This window comes from Silurus meridionalis, chromosome 6 (assembly GCF_014805685.1).
Source record: "Silurus meridionalis isolate SWU-2019-XX chromosome 6, ASM1480568v1, whole genome shotgun sequence".
NCBI lineage: Eukaryota > Metazoa > Chordata > Actinopteri > Siluriformes > Siluridae > Silurus > Silurus meridionalis.
This window is the reverse complement of record NC_060889.1, coordinates 20,718,166-20,735,268: the sequence shown is the minus strand read 5'-3', so window position 1 is coordinate 20,735,268 and position 17,103 is coordinate 20,718,166. Positions and strand designations below refer to the sequence as shown.

At 37.6% G+C, this 17,103-nt stretch overlaps 2 protein-coding genes across 2 annotated transcripts in view; one reads left to right on the top strand and one right to left on the bottom strand.

Annotated features, from left to right (window-relative positions):
- si:dkey-112a7.4 (calcium/calmodulin-dependent protein kinase II inhibitor 2) overlaps window positions 1-490 on the top strand; it is a 2,623-nt gene extending 2,133 nt beyond the window's left edge. Inside the window, exon 3 of the mRNA XM_046851579.1 lies at window positions 1-490. This exon is cut by the window's left edge and continues 322 nt beyond it. The gene's annotated coding sequence lies outside the window, so the exon portion shown is untranslated.
- On the bottom strand, window positions 81-6,806 carry cldn7a (claudin 7a). The gene is given in 5 exon segments (XM_046851575.1): window positions 81-2,291; window positions 2,293-2,382; window positions 2,682-2,766; window positions 3,114-3,278; window positions 6,353-6,806. Coding segments are annotated over 5 exon segments (630 nt in total). The 5' UTR covers window positions 6,576-6,806; the 3' UTR covers window positions 81-2,224.
- Window positions 6,807-17,103: the final 10,297 nt, after the last annotated feature.

Genomic DNA, 17,103 nt, shown 5'->3' with positions numbered 1-17,103 from the left:
TAATCGTGTGGCTGTGACATTGACTGTGTCATCATTACCTCTCTGTTCACACTGCATTTTGATACTGAAATTGAAGATGATTTCTAAAGGCACAGGGCTATATTCGTTTAAAAAAAAAAAAAAAAAAAAAAAAAAAAGCACTTTAGTGAGCGGACAAATACCAAAAGTAGGTTTGCTCCACTCTCACAAACATGTTCTGTGAAAATCTGTTAACCTGTGACACACACACCTTAGGATTCACAGTTACCTTGGAAACAGAGGTCTTTTGGCATGTTTCTGCTCCCGGTCTGTTTAGTAGTTATTTACAGGGAGTGCTTTTTTCACCTTTGTTCTAAATGAATTATTCTCAAAGATGGTCTAAAATAACGGTTATGCTAATCTGCTGTTTGTGCATTATAATTGACTTGCATGGAATTGCTCGTTGATTTTCATTTTGTATTTGCAAATTGCATTTTTGAAAAGAAATAATAAAGTATGCATGATTATCAGATTCTATTGTCCTGTTCATTACACCAATAACACAACTGCTGTATAATGTATGTGAGCCAGTTTACTATTTATTTATTTATATATGGCATTTACTTTTTCTTTAATGAACCGTCTGCTTATGATCCGATGCTGTTTTTTTATGTGCCCTCCCCTTCATACAATACACATCTTTTAGTAATACAATCAGCAGACTGTGCAGCAGTGTTATAAATAATAGGTGTTTTTATTTCGTATTTATTTTGCATTGGTATATTTTATTTGACATTCGTAATTGTAGCAAAAAATAGAAAATAAAAAAGAATCACTGAGCACAATGGGATGTGACCTCATTAAAAACGGCTATACTATACTACAATATGATAAACAGGAAAACACTCAATTATAAGGTTAATGCAAAAGTAATCTAATCATTTGTCAAATTTAAGTGCTTTTTAAATTGATTTATACCATTAAACTGCTGATAAAGAGCCAGAAAAGCACATTTACCATATTTACTCAGTATATCAGAATAGCACTGTGTCAACATTCAGCCTTTCAAATGACAACAGAATATTTGCAGAGTGTGTGTTCCAGAGCCCATGCCAGTGTGGGTGAGGGATAAAACAGAGTGCAGTATAAACAGGTCCCTTTTTTCTGAGGGGTCCAAATGTTTGTTGGTGTCCATGCTGTAGGTCACCTGATTCAAGCCCCTTTATGAGCAGTTTCAGGTGAAGAGAAATTACAACAGAACGGAACAGAATAAAGCATAGTATTGTTTTGTTGTGTTTGAACTGTAAACCAATAATATCATTCAATTAACCCTCAAACATCATGGAATATGTGCTCTGACCTAGCTAGTCCATCAAAAATCTAAACAATTGACAAAAACAACATAAATCTTCCAAATGGAGACAATACAACAACATATCACAGTATGTTGTGTACTCTTCTAAAAACATTTTTTTATCCATACTATATTCACTAAGATCCATGAGTTTTTTTGCTGCATGTTCCTTTTTTATCGAGGTTTATTGGTGCCAGTGGTCAGTAAGTCATTCGATATTAAAACTGAGTTTGAACTGAGATGCAATCTGAGTCGGGCAATCTTTAGTATTGCACTTTAAAGAGATTAAGCAATTAATACTGTAGAAATGTCAGTGCAGTAGTATTAGTAAAAGCACAACTAAATACATTAATTTCTCTATTACTAAATCTAGAATGACGAATGCCCAATGCCCAATTTCAGTCCAAAATAAATAGTAAAACAGCATTTGCGTAAATTCTGACTGCTGTCCACTTTGTAGGCCTTGCTCTTAAGCAAACCGTTTCTTTCAAAGAAACATTGTACTTTGCGGGTTAAAAAAAATAATCAATGTTTCCCAAAGGGAATACAACACCTTTCCTGTTAGACAATGAAAGCTTTTGTTCATGAATATTCAGTTTTCTGGGCAGTTGTGTACGTTATGCAACAAAAGGGACAATGATGCCCTCTAGTGGTGGTGATTCAAAGAGCTAGTAACACTTTACTGTTTCTTTGCATGACGCATCATTACGAAAGGTAAACTCTGTGTTTCAAATACTGTAGGCTATTTTCTACTGATGAGGATGGCAAAAATAATCAGCACCTCTACCATTCTTACTCCCTGGATTAACCATGTTTTCCACCCACTTCAGTTGAATCCATCAGGCTTATCCTGTTTTCCGTTTACAGGGATCTTTTTTTATATATAGTTCCTGTCTGGTCATCTGTAAGCAATCATACATACTCCTTGGTGCTGTTGGAGGTGCGAGCAGAGCTTTTAGTGTACTTGGACGCCTGTTTATTTCGTGCAAGAGGCCACCAGTAAAGCTCCACCAAGAACATCGAGAAAAGATCCACCCCATGCGATGAAAATGGCTGCACCGAACTCAAACCTAGTAAAAGAGAAGAAAAAAGAGAGGGAAATGCACAAAATTTATAAACACTTATAGTGTGTTTAATATACTGTCAATATACTATACTGTCAATAGTCTTGAGTATTACCTGTTGAGTGTATATCTTATAATATTATATATAATATTAATATTAGATATATATTTCCAAACTTTTTTTAATGTAATATTAATTTGTAAAAAAATATTTTTCTCTATACTACAGATACACAAATGATCATTAATGCATTAATGCTTACTCTGAAGAAAAACTCATTTAGGATACTTTTAAATGAACCTACTTGGTGTTGACTGGAGTGTAGGGGTTGTAGAAAGCACGGATCACGTTGTGGGCAAACCAAGAGCATGCAACGATTGCACTGAGAGCTGCGTGACCAAAACAAAGAGAAAATCAGAACAATTAATAATAGAAAATACAGAAAACAGCACATATGCCCACTTCAAACAGTTTTACTTCATAACTAGTCACAGCTTCTATGCATTCTAATCTTTATAGTGACAGCCTTTATTACAAGCTTCTTGAACTGCCCCTATGTGAACTCAGAGCTTTATACTGAGTGGAAAAGCTTTTGGCAGAAAGATCAGACCCCTAGACATGCTTTCATGATTTTGTTCAAAGACCAAAAATACACACTGTAATCTCTTTTTTTCGCCTTCTTGTTTTTGCTTTGATGATCTTTTGTTTGTTTAAAAGGCATATTAAATGCACTCACCCCCAATTAGCAGTATGATGCCACCTGTCATAGCAGTGCGAGCTTTACGCACTTTATTCTCTTCTCCACACGTGGTACATTTCATGCCCACGCAGGCGACTCCCAGTCCAGCAATCGATATGATGATGCCAACTATCATTAGAGCACGGGTTGCCTGGAGAGAACCTAAGACACACACACACACACACACACACACACACACACACACACACACAGAAAGAGAATCCTTATCTCATGTTCTGATCTCATGTTATTCACTATGTAGCATTTTGCATATAGTCCCACTTCCCAATAACATACTAGTTAGTAAATAATTTATGATAAATCACTCATAAATGTGAATAAATATGTGCATGGTGTACTACAATTTCTGAACACCCAATATGTTCCCATTATAGGCTCAGGATTTGCACTACATGGACAAAGGTTTGTGGACAACTGACCATAGATTCATCTGTGCTTTTGAAACATAGCCTCACTTTTTTGGAAAGATGCTCCACTAGATTTTGGTGTGCCATTCAGCCAGGTCAGGTACTGATGTAGGGTGAGGAGGCCTGGGGTGCAGTCAATGCAATTCATTCCAAAGGTGTTCAGTAGGGTTGAGGTCGAAGCTTTATAGCAATCCACTTAAGATCTTCCACTAGGACCCATGTAAAGCAAATCTTTATTAAGCTGGCTTTGTGCACAAGGGCATTGTCATGCTGTAAAAGGTTTGGATCTATTAATGTAGTTGAAACATATAATTCTACCGCATCCAAAAACATCTTATACAATTGTGTGCCTTCAACTTTGGTGTAAGAGATTGGGGAAGGATCACATGGCTGAAAAAGTTCTGATACTTTTGAACATATAATGGACCATGACCCAGGCCAAGATTAAGTGTTTACTGGAAGTAAGTGAAAGATCATAATAATTTGTATACTTGTGTATGGTATGTATCTTTCATGGGAACCAGCTACAGCACGTAGTGTGCTTGAGAATGAAGAACAATAAAAGGCATTATTAGTAGGATATACTAATCAGTATCCAGGAAGACAGAGAATGTGTGTGTGTGTGTGTGTGTGTGTGTGTGTGTGTGTGTGTGTGTGTGTGTGCGTGCGTGTGTGCATGCGTGAGTGTGTGTGTGTGTGTGTACGTGTGTGTGTGTGTGAGTGGGCTTTTGCCCAACCAGAACCAGTCTGTACCAGTAAATCCCTGTATATTCACACTAAAAACCCAGGGTGGTGGGGAAGGGTGTAACGAAGTGAAAGAATGACTTCTCTAGCATCATTCATTACAGCACAATAAAAGCTCTCTTGCCAGGCACTGAAAATACTTGAGTCTGGAATCCAGTAACAACCCTCCCTTCTCCCCCATCTTATTCTCCCTCCTCCCTTTTGTCTTAATTCAACCTGCTGTCAGGTGCAGACAAAATTGGCATTATGTGGACATCACCCTTAGTTTCTAGTTTAACATCTACCCATTTGACCAAGCTATATTGATACTGATGACAAACTGTGTAAATATATAAGCCTGGTAAAGATTTGGACATGACTGAGGGGATTGGATGCCATTATAGAGGGAGACTAGTGTTGGGCTCTTACTAACAAAGCAGTAGCCTTTTGTTTCCAAGGCTACAATACATTGATGTGATCAAAACCTTTTATCCAGCTTATGTATGGCTGTGCCCTCCTAGGAAAAATGTGTGTATGTGTGTAGGTTAATGGAGGTTGTTGTTTAACCAGTAAAATCATCTTACACAAGCCTGAAAAATAATGAATCCTGTGAAAGTACTGGAAATAATTAATACAATGCACTCAGACCTACTTTTCATATTTAACTACTCTGCTTAACAATATGTGCTAGTAGAAAAGAAAGTTTTCCTCAATTATTGCTACTAATGCAAAAACAGATAAAAAGGTCATTAAAAAGGCTGTATATAGTATTGATCGATTTGACTGATTGATTTTAGGCAAATAATACAAAAGAAGGAAACTACTAGCTGGCTAAGATACCCTACAGTGAACAATTTTTTATATATTTTTGGCAGATTATTTTGCTTTAGTTAATAAGATTTGTTTATATATTTTTTCCAAAGGTATCCAAGTTCATTAGATAAACCAGCTATGGTAATAATGTACTTTTGCACCTCCCAGTGCTTCCAGACCCAACAATAAGCTTAGTGTATGCTGATACAAAGCTTCCATAGTCAGAGACTTGAACGCTTGACACCAAAAGTAATGACACAGCACATACTGTAGCAGTGTAGACTGAAAAAATCACCAGCAGTAGTTGCTTCATTAAAAGCATGGTTGTTAACACAAAATGCTTACTATGACTTTTTTTTAATGATCTTTAGGTCCTATAAAAATAGTAAACACCTGTTAAAACACCTATATTTATTTAAAAACGCAATTGGTTATATGACTACTTTCTTTCGGCTTCTCCCATTAGGGGTCGCCACAGCAGATCATCCGCATGTTTTATTTGGCACATGTTTTTACGCTGGATGCCCTTCCTAACGCAACCCTCCCCATTCATCCGGGCTTGGGCCTGGCATTAAGGCTTGTGCAACCCTAATGGTTGGGGTCGGTTCCCTGACCAGGGATCGAACCCGGGCCGCAGTGGTGAGAGCGCCGCATCCTAACCACTAAACCACCAGGGAACCCCAATTGGTTAGATGACTAATTTTTGTTAAAAAATTTAAGGGATATTATTTAAGCAATATGTAAGTGACTGCTTTCTTTGGTTGAAAATTCAATTGGTGACATGTTGCTTGTCCAATATTGTATCCATTATATGTACTGTATGTACATATATACATATATATATATATATATATATATATATATATATATATATATATATATATATATATATAAATAATACAAAATATTGATCAAGCTTAAAACCACTGAAAACATGTAATACTGTAAAAGTACTGACACTTATGTAAATAGATTTTTTTTATTCGGTGTTAATGTTAATATTAAACATCTTTATTGTTTGGCATTGTATTATATTAAAAAATGATGTGCATTTTAACAAACCTTAAACGTTTGCAAAGCAGCTTTCCAACTACAGATATTTATTACTGAATAAATACCCAAATAGTGCACTTGACACAGGTATGATTTCTTAGGTGGGACCCTAAACCCTGATAAAAAAAAACTTTCTGAAGTTTTCAATAAAATAACGTTATCTCATGTTTACTTAAAGAAGGAAAAGAAGGAAAACGTGGCTCTGGGTTTTGCACTTACTGTCCAGCTGGAGGACTGAATCGTAGATTTTGCACTGGAGTTGACCGGTGCTTTGGAAGGCGCAGGACATCCACAGGCCCTGGTAAGTAGCCACGGCTGTGATGATGCTGTCTCCTACATGAGCTGACATTTTCCACTGCGGCAGCACCGTGCCAACGATGAGTCCAATGATTCCCACCAGAGACAGACAAAACCCGATCAGCTGCACTCCTGAGTTCGCCATGTTTCACTTTAATATAAAGTACTGTCTACGTTGCTTTTCCAGGCGTCCACGCGTCCTTGAAGAATCAAATGCAACAGTTACAAGTTGGATTTGGAAAACACTCGTCTTCTGTCTTCAGTTTCTGCCAGAAGTGAACTAACAGACTCAGAGCGCGCGCCTGTCTGCATCAATCCCTGGGCTGAACGGGATGTTGTGACGTCACGTCCAATCGTTGGAGATCATCAACAAACTGCATCCAGATCAGATTGGATGGGACGGATTGAGCCTGACTGCACCAGAATGTTGTTTTCTTTTCCCAAGGCTTCAGCAATGAAGTATTACTGTAGCACATATAAGTGTCAGCGTCTCTTAAACAGCTACTGCCAAAGACTGAGGGAGAAAACTTGTGTCGACTGAAAGCTGTGTAACTCTGGGTTTAACATGGGAACAAAAAAATTACACATGCTTCTTTACCCTGGATACTAGAAGAATTATTCCATCCAGCTTTTTAGCTTGTAAAGGTTTTATTTTCTTCCAAAACTAATGAGAAGTATTGTCACAACAAAGGTCAAAATTTATCTTGTGCTAGGTGGGTTGTTGGAAAAAAAAATCATAATAGTATAAAAAAGTGTCTGAAAGCGTTTTTGTGGGTGCCCGTGTAGAGCCCAGGGTGTATTACTGCCACATCAATATATATATATATATATATATATATATATATATATATATATATATATATATATATATATATATATATATATATATATATATATATATATATATATATAGATATAGATATAGATATAGATATATGTATATATATGATCTTGGAGTCACCAGAAGTAGCAAAAACAAAGTGTTTGTAAACATAAAGTTCTTTCTCTGTGCTGCTTTACTGGTGTGTATTTGACCTGAAGTACACTCATTGTTCTTCAGGCAAGTCCATTTTAGACAAACTCAGTAGAGGAGAAAATTTAAATATATATTATCAGTTTTGTATCAATGACTGTTTTTAGCTTTCTCCAATAGTATACTGCAATGATTTACAATCTTCCTCTCTTCTGAATGTGGTTCCGGTAAGGTTTTCTTCCTCATGATGTTTGAGAGCTTTTTTTTCCCTTTGTCACTGTTGCCTCTGTTTAGCTCATTAGGGATATGTTACATCAGAATTCTCGTAAAAGCTGCACTGTGACAATGTCTATTGTTATAAGAACTATACAAATCAATGTTTTCTGTATTACTTTTGGCTTTTCAGTTTTTGGTCTATCCCACCCCTGTAGACTTTCACCAGTAATTGTGAAAATGTTATGATGTCCTCACAATTTCCTCAATGTTGTTTACCCCAAAGGTACAAACAATGTAAATGTGCTCTCAGTGTAATACAATGGTCCTGGTGTTGATGTTCCTCAACAAATTGGCTGCTAGGTACAAAACACATGCCCTCGAGCCTAGCACTTCAAACACACGGATCTGTATCTTAACCCTTATATTGTCTTTTCAAAATATGATATGTAAAAAACACTATTTCCTTTTTTTTTATTTTATTGGAACAAGGCTTTATTATATTCTCAACAACAGCTTTTTTTAACCATTTTAGTAAATTCTAAAGGTTAAAAAAAAAAAGGTTTACATCTGTGCTGCTAAGGGTCAAATTTGACCTGTTAAGAATATTGACTGTTATATGCATCTATGTAACATATAAAAGTTTAGGGTTGCTATGTGTATCAAATTTGGCTCAATTACCCATACTATAGACACAGCTTACCCCCCCACCCCCACCCACCATGTCTTCTATGAGGACACTTAATGCCCACAGGAACACAACTTTTCTTGTGGAATATCGAAACTCATATTTTTTTAGGGGTGTGGTGTAAACAATATGCACAGAAGTTTCTAAACATTGCTATCTATAAATGAGGCTCATGTGTGTTATCAGTTTCATTCTGCAGCATCATCAGTCTTTTTCAACATGAGCAATAGATTCAGTGTCTTCGTGCTGTCTACTTCATCAGATGTGTCTTCCTGCTTAGGATCATACTCCGCACCATCCTCATTCTCAGATTACTTTAATGACCACAGATATGGTCAATAACCTCATAGATACCTCATAGATTCATTGTCAATGAGGTTATTGAACAAATCTTTGGTCATGAAAGTAATATTGAGGACAGAAAGCAAAGTGACAGCGAGGAGGATGTGTCTGAGGATGAGGATGATGTGGAGTATGATCTTGAACAAGAAGACACATTTGATGAAGAGGACAGCCAAGATGGCATGGATTCTCAAAGAGAACTCTTCAAATCGATAAAATGTGACATTTCATGGTCATTAATCCCTCATGACAACCAAGGCAAAGCCATGTCCTTTTGAGCTACCATGTCATTTCAGACCTTTCATGTGTTGTCAAAACCAAAAATCTGCTTTGACAATCGAAAGACAAGAGATGTTCGCCTTGTGAATGACAAGTTTACTTCCATTAGGGGTTAGGGTTGTTGAACACTAAAACATTCACATACACGCCTTGATAATGTTCAGTATTTAACCCCAAAACATTATTTTTACACACAAATTATGTTGTCATTGTTCAATGTTCAATTTGAAAGAGAGAAAAACATGCTGTTGTTACATGTCCTATTTGAATTTGAATTTGAATTTTGAGCAATATTAAGTTTGATTATGTGAAAAATTAAACAAATCTTTCCTAACATAAAATGGTGAGAGTAATTTTTGAATTTTTGAAAAGCAATATAGGATAATAATCATTTTTCTTTAAACACTTTAGGCTGATTCAAGTCATGGGTGAAAATTGACCTGCTAACCAAAGTTTCATTCATTCATTCATTCATTCCTTCATTCTTTCATTAATTCATTAATTCATTAATTCATTCATTATTTTGGTCAACCATCTTTTGGTAATTGTTTTATTTCTGTCCATGTTGGATCTTTGATTAAGATTTACTGGGGACTGGGCCCTATATAGCTCTTTGGCTAAACATCTTGATTTGATTGTAAGCAAGAGTACAACACACAATAAGTTGAGTAAAAATGCTGCTGTAATAAAAAATGTAATAAAAAATGCTGTAGTAATAAACTAAAAGTTTTCTTTTCCTTCTTTCGGCTGCTCCCATTAGGGGTCGCCACAGCGGATCATCCGTCTCCATACCACCCTGTCCTCTACATCTGCCTCTTTCACACCAACTACCTGCATGTCTTCCCTCACCACATCCATGAACCTCCTCCTTGGCCTTCCTCTTTTCCTCCTACCTGGTGGCTCCATCCTCAGCATTCTTCTACCAATATAATTCATGTCCCTCCTCTGCACATGTCCAAACCATCTCAATCTCGCCTCCCTCACCTTGTCACCAAAACATCCTACATGTGCTGTCCCTCTAATAAACTCATTTGTAATCTTGTCCATCCTCGTCACTCCCAACGAAAACCTTAACATCTTCAGCTCTGCTACCTCCAGCTCCACCTCCTGTCTTTTACTCAATGCCACTGTCTCTAATCCATACAACATCGCAGGTCTCACCACAGTCCTATAAACTTTCCTTTCATTCTTGCAGATACCCTACTATCACAAATCACTCCTGTCACTCTTCTCCACCACTCCACCCTGCCTGCACTCTTTTCTTTAATTCTCTAACACACTCTCCATCACTTTGCACTGTTGAACCCAGGTACCTGAACTCCTCCACCTTCTCCACCTTTTCTCCCTGCAACCGCATCACTCCACTGCCCTCCCTCTCATTCACACACATGTACTCTGTCTTACTCCTACTGACTTTCATTCCCCTTCTCTCCAGCACATATCTCCACCTCTCCAGGCTCTTCTCAACCTGCTCTCTACTCTCACCACAAATCACAATATCATCTGCAAACATCATAGTCCAGGAGACTCCTGTCTGACCTCGTCCGTCAACCTGTCCATCACCACTGCAAACAGGAAAGGGCTCAGAGCCGATCCTTGATGCAGTCCAACCTTTACCCTGAACCAGTCTGTCGTGCCTACTGCACACTTTACTGCCGTCACACTGTCCTCATACATGTCCTGCACCACCCTCACATACTTCTCTGACACACCTGACTTCCTCATACAATACCACAACTCCTCTCTTGGCACTCTGTCGTCGCTTTCTCTAAATCCACAAATACACAATGCAATTCCTTCTGTCCTTCTCTATACTTCTCCATCAACATCCTCAAAGCAAATAAGGCATCTGTGGTGCTCTTCCTCGGCATGAAACCATACTGTTGCTCACAGATGGTCACCTCTTCTCTCAGCCTGGCTTCCACTACTCTTTCCCATAACTTCATGGTGTGACTGATCAACTTAATTCCCCTGTAGTTACTGCAGGTCTGCACATCTCCTTATGCTTAAAGATCGGTACCAGCACACTCCTTCTCCATTCCTCAGGCATCCTCTCCCTTCCAGAATCCTGTTAAACAATCTGGTTAAAAACTCCACTGCCATCTCTCCTAAACATCTCACGCTTCTACCGGTATGTCATCTGGTCCAACCGACTTTCCATTCTTCATCCTCTTAATCGCTGCTCTCACTTCCTCCTTACTAATCCTATCTACATCCTGCTTCACCAACTCCACATCCTCCAACCTTCTCTCTCTGATTTTCCTCATTCATCAGCTGCTCAAAATACTCCCTCCACCTTCTCAACACACTCTCCTCACTAGTCAACACATTTCCTCTCCATCCTTTATTGCTCTAACTTGCAGTACATCCTTCCCAGCTCGGTCCCTCTGCCTGGCCAATCGGTATAAATCCTTTTCTCCTTCCTTAGTGTCCAACCTCTTATACAGCTCCTCATATGCCTTTTCCTTGGCTTTCGCCACATCCCTTTTACCTGCTGCCGCATCTCCTTGTACTCCTGCCTACTTTTCTCATCACTCTGTCGATCCCACTTCTGTTTTGCCAACCTCTTTCTCCTAATGCTCTCCTGCACTTCCTCATTCCACCACCACGTCTCCTTGTCTTGCTTTCTATTTCCAGATGTCACACCAAGTACTTTTCTAGCTGCCTCCCTCATCACTCCTGCAGTAGTTGCCCAATTATCCAGCACCTCTTCACCACCACCAAGCCCCTGTCTGACCTCTTCCCTGAACCTCACTACACTCTTCCTCCTTCAGTTTCCACCATCTTATTCTTCTTTCAATCCTTACTCCTCCTCTTCTTCTTCGCCTCCAAAACCATCCTACAGACCACCATCCGATGCTGTCTAGCTACACTGTCCCCGCCAACACCTTACAGTCTCAATCTCCTTCAGGTTGCATCTCCTGCATAGCACATAGTCCACCTGTGTGCACCTTCCTCCACTCTTATCGTCACCCTATGATCCTCCTTCTTCTTAAAATACGTGTTCACCACTGCCATTTCCATCCTTTTAGCAAAATCTACCACCATCTGCCCTTCCACATTCCTCTCCTTAAAACCATACCTACCCATCACCTCCTCATCACCTCTGTTCCCTTCACCTACATGCCCATTAAAGTCTGCCCCAATCACCAATCGTTCTTTCCTAGGTACACCATCTACCACTTCATCTAATTCACTCCAGAATCTTTCCTTTTCCTCCATCTCACAGCCAACTTGTGGAGCATAGGCACTGATGACATTTATCATCATCCTTCAACTTCCACCTTCACGATCATCACCCTATCAGAAACTCTCTTCACCTCCACTACACTCTTACTGTACTCTTCCTTCAGAATCACCCCTACACCATTTCTCTTCCATCCACACCATGATAAAACAGTTTAAACCCACCTCCAATGTTCCTGGCCTTACTCCCTTTCCACTTGGTCTCCTGAACACACAACATATCTACCTTTCTCCTCTCCATCATTTCAGCTACCTCTCTCCCTTTACCCGTCATAGTACCAACATTTAAAGTACCAACCCGAACCTCTACTCTCCTACACTGCTCCTTTTCCTGCCGTCTCTGTAGACGTCTTCCTCCTCTCCTTCTCCTCCTTCGGCCAACAGTAGCCCAATTTCCACCGGTACCCTGTCGGCTAACGATACCTGTGGCGGTCGTTGTTAACCCGGGCCTCGACTGATCCGGTATGAAATTCTCATTTGTGATCCGCATATTTGATTTGGCACATGTTTTACGCTGGATGCCCTTCCTAACGCAACCCTCCCCATTTACCCAAGCTTGGGACCAGCACTAAGAGTGCACTGGCTTGTGCCCCCCTAATGGCTGGGTTTAGTAATAAACTAAAAGTAAAACTCAGAAAAAAATAAATAAGAGTTCCATGAAAAAACAAGCTGTCAAAAATTGATAGACAAATAGACTATTTTGTAATATTGTGTATGTGGGAAATACTTTTATGAGCGATTATGTTAACCAACCTAGTGAGCTGTCCTGAAGTAATCACCAACTCTGTTATCAACAGTATATAAAGAAAGATCAGATTAGCTATGTTGCCAGATGCTCTTGGGGGTTATGTACTGTAGCTATGCTTTTAGATACCTGGCAAAAATGGTAGATACATGATCCTGAGCATACCCTATTCACTGTAGGGTATATATATATATATATATATATATATATATATATATATATATATATATATATATATATATATATACAGTATATCAGATGAGACCATTTTTAAAAAGCATCAAAAAATGATCTAAAGTTTAATAAAGAGCATTTATAATGTAAAACATGAATAAATGTGGCTACATTTACATTCGTGGCATTTGACAGACGTTATTATTATTCAGAACTCTTTACAAATGTGCTTAGAAGTCTCTATTAATAAATACTTACTGGTTCATTAGGACACAGACTATGACTAAGACTAGCTAATCAGCTTGATTTGGTTTTATTTATCCAATTATTCAAAATACTGTATTGCAGCTTGCAGTTTTCTTTTGGGTCTTAATTAAATATTTGTGCTGTTTTTTTTTTATTTTTTATTTCCATTTGGTTGGAAAAGTTGTCTTAGATCAAATTACTTTATTTCTTTGACATATAAACAAGTAAATGCCAGTAAGTGCAAGCAAACCCTATGAGAATTCTGCAGAATATAAGGTCAAGCCTTACAATATTCCCAGCACACTGATAGTCTAACAGGTGCTTTAATTTTTATAGGAAACCGCTACTTGCAGTGTGCAAGCGTCATATTTGAGCACAATGTTTACTCACATCCTGTGTGTGCTGGAAAGCAATGTCCTGGAACAGTGAGAGCTATTGTGTGCTACACTGACCTGAGCTGGCGCCACTGATTCAGTGAGCTCACCGGGAGGGAGACCACACTCAGTACTTGTGAAAGGAAGCAATAACTGTAAATAAGACAGGAAATTAATTTCATGCCCACTTCAGTGTTGCAGTGTAGTGGTAAACATTGTTTTAAACAAAAATTTATGACTTGAAATGGAGTTTGTAATGAAGATTGGAGGCAGATAAGAAACTTTAACGATATTGCACCACTAAACCGAACATAGCAAAGAAATTCATAAATGATACACTATGTGGACAAAAGTATAGGGACACCTGACTTTACTACCCATATGTGGTTCTTCTCCAAACGGGTTCCTAGATCTGTAGATATGGTTGCATTAAGTTTGACCTTTGACCAAACACGGTCCAGCATGACAGTGCCCTTGTGCACAAACCAGCTCCATGAAGATATGTTTTACATGGGTTGGATTTGAAGATCTTGCGTGACCTTCTATAGAGCTCTGACCTCAGCTCTGATAAACACCTTTGGAATGAATTGGAATGGTGACTGCACCCCAAGCCTCAGCAATACCTTGAATAATGGTGAATAATGAATACAAACCATGTACTTGAGTTAAAGAAGAGATACAGTAGGTAAAATATTACTCCAGTTAGAGTAAAAGAGTTCCTTCCTAACTTTCGCTTTCACTAAAATGTTTTGCCTTTAAATGTACTTAAGTATCCAAAGTACTATGATTTATTTAATTATGATTTAAGACTTTTGCTTAAACAACTCAGTGTATGTGAAAAGACTAATGATACTCTTAGTGCATCAATCTATTCATAAAATGATATTTTTATGAATGATAAAATATCGTGCAAATGAAGCCACGGGTGTTGTGTCAAGTTCGAGTAAGGAGTTTCTTCCATCATTTATTATTCTAAAAATGTTGTGCTTGCTGTTGAACTTTGTCACTTAGATACCACCAAGTGACAAATAAAACAAGTTCAAAAAAGAGCACATGCTCTACATTGATTGGTGGATTGCCAGTTAAGTTTTTATCCACTCATAATTAAAAAGAAACAACTGATTTTACAAAATGAATTTAAGTAAAAAGTAAGATATTTGACTTGGAAATGTAGTGAAGTTAAAGTAAAAATCTCCCCAAAAAGAAATAGTTTAGTAAAGTACAGATACCCAGAAAAGCTACTTGAGTACCGTAACGCATTACATTTACTTTAATACTGTCCACCAATAGTACCTGTCAGTACTTCTGCTAGTGTTAGTACAGTATGTATTTTAGTATGTATGTGTGGCTGAATAAGCACAAATCTCCACAACCAAACACTGAAACCTAGAATCCAGGAGAGTAGAGGAGATTGTAACACAAATGGGGACTAAATATGGAATGGGATTTTTTGTCATATACCATATACCAATCTTATGCTCGGGTCATTTTCCATATAGTGTACAGTATATTGGAAAAATTATAGGGTCAAAGTACAGGTTCAGCAGTTATAATGCAATATTCCTCTGAGTGGTTTTATTGGCTTTGGCCAACGTCCCAAAAGTGGCAGTTGTAGTTTTTGAGCTTACAACATTCCAGTCACTGGTAATAGGAAAAGAAAAACCATAAAGAAGAAAGTATAAGAAGGTGATAAGTATATGTTTTGATCATCATTTTGGCCACACACAAAGTATTTAATTTTTAGCTTATGAGTCCATTACAATTAGTGCAACATATTTTTGTAAATAGATAAGAACTTTTAGCAAAATGACATAAATGTAAATAAAAATATAACAAAAAAAATTCATGTATTCTAAATGCACAATTTATTTAGAAACAAGTATTCTGAAAATATTTGCAAATAAATGTTAAAACAAATAAATGTAAAAGTAAGCTACTACAATATAAACCAAAAGAATACTTAAAATATTATTTAAAACCATATGAACTGTTCATGAGAGGTAAGATACTGTTCTTGTGCCTAGTTGTTTTGGTGCAGATTGCTTGGAATTACCTTCCCTTTACACCCTTAGGCTCAGATTGTTACTATAGTAACTCTAGCATATTTTGTGACAGCTTCATTGAAAGAAGTGCTTGATCCTTGGTTCAAAGACCAGTACACTCTGAGGTTATGAGCAGTTGAACTCCCTGTGGTTGGAACTTTGCCCTCTCTCATTTTAAAAACTTACTTTCTGGTTTCTGTTAAGAAAATTCCAGTTCTAGCAGGATTAGTCTAGTCTTCTGTGCATAGCTGAGACTGAAAAAAAAGGAGATCAGTGGGAAGAAAAGAGGAGGAGGAAAGTCCTTTCTAAGGAGTTGTGTACTATGGCACAGCTATGTGATTTATCTGACAGCTCATTGGCCAGTTCCCAAGCTGTGGGCCAAATAACCTTGACACACAAAAGAGCTTAGCATTTTTTCAAAGGTTTTTCTCCTCCTGGTTCCCGTAATCACACATTTGTCTTGTGCATCACCAGTGCATTATCTACAACAGGGTAACAGAAACTACTAAATTATGCCTCAGAAGCAGGGTTTGCTCTCACTGCTGTAGTCCTGGCTCTGTTGGTTATTTTGTGAGGGGAGCTGATAGTGTAAAAGAAGGATGATTAAATTACTTTGAGTCAGCTTAGAATGGTGCTGAGCCATGTGCACCCAGTAAAACATGCGTTCTAGTTCCCTCCCAAAGCCAGCGCTTGTAACAATGAAACAATTTATACTGAGCGCTTGATAGTTTTGATTGTTTTACCTATTTTCTTTTTTTAAGTATGTGTAAGACATGATACATATAAATATTTATGTTTTAAAGACATCATTAGCAAAATACAGAATATACATAATGAATTATAATATCAAAGACTTTCCAGTGATGCATTCAGGTGTTTATTATTATTATTATTATTATTATTATTATTATTATTATTATTATTATTATTATTATTAAATATATAATAAATATACTGAAAGTGATATACTTGTATAAAGACATTCTCATAAGTTTAATTACTTAATAATGAATAAAACGTCCAATTTCATGTATATATACTGCAGTCTGAAAAAGGCCAAATCATTCCAGATTATAGTTTTGTCTGAGACATAAATAAAGTAAAATTAGAAGAGAGAGAGAGAGAGAGAGAGAGAGAGAGAGAGAGAGAGAGAGAGAGAGAGATGGTGTTCTTTTTTTCTCACATTCTTACAATTATATAATCCAGTTAAAATCATGCAGAGTTCAGGAACTATATCAGAATATTAATGTGTGGTGTTCAGCATGTGTGTATGGGGGGTTGTTAATTCTATTGGCATGGCTGTTTTCACTTGTACAACTTGTTTAAGCTGATAGGACGGTAGCTCAAATAA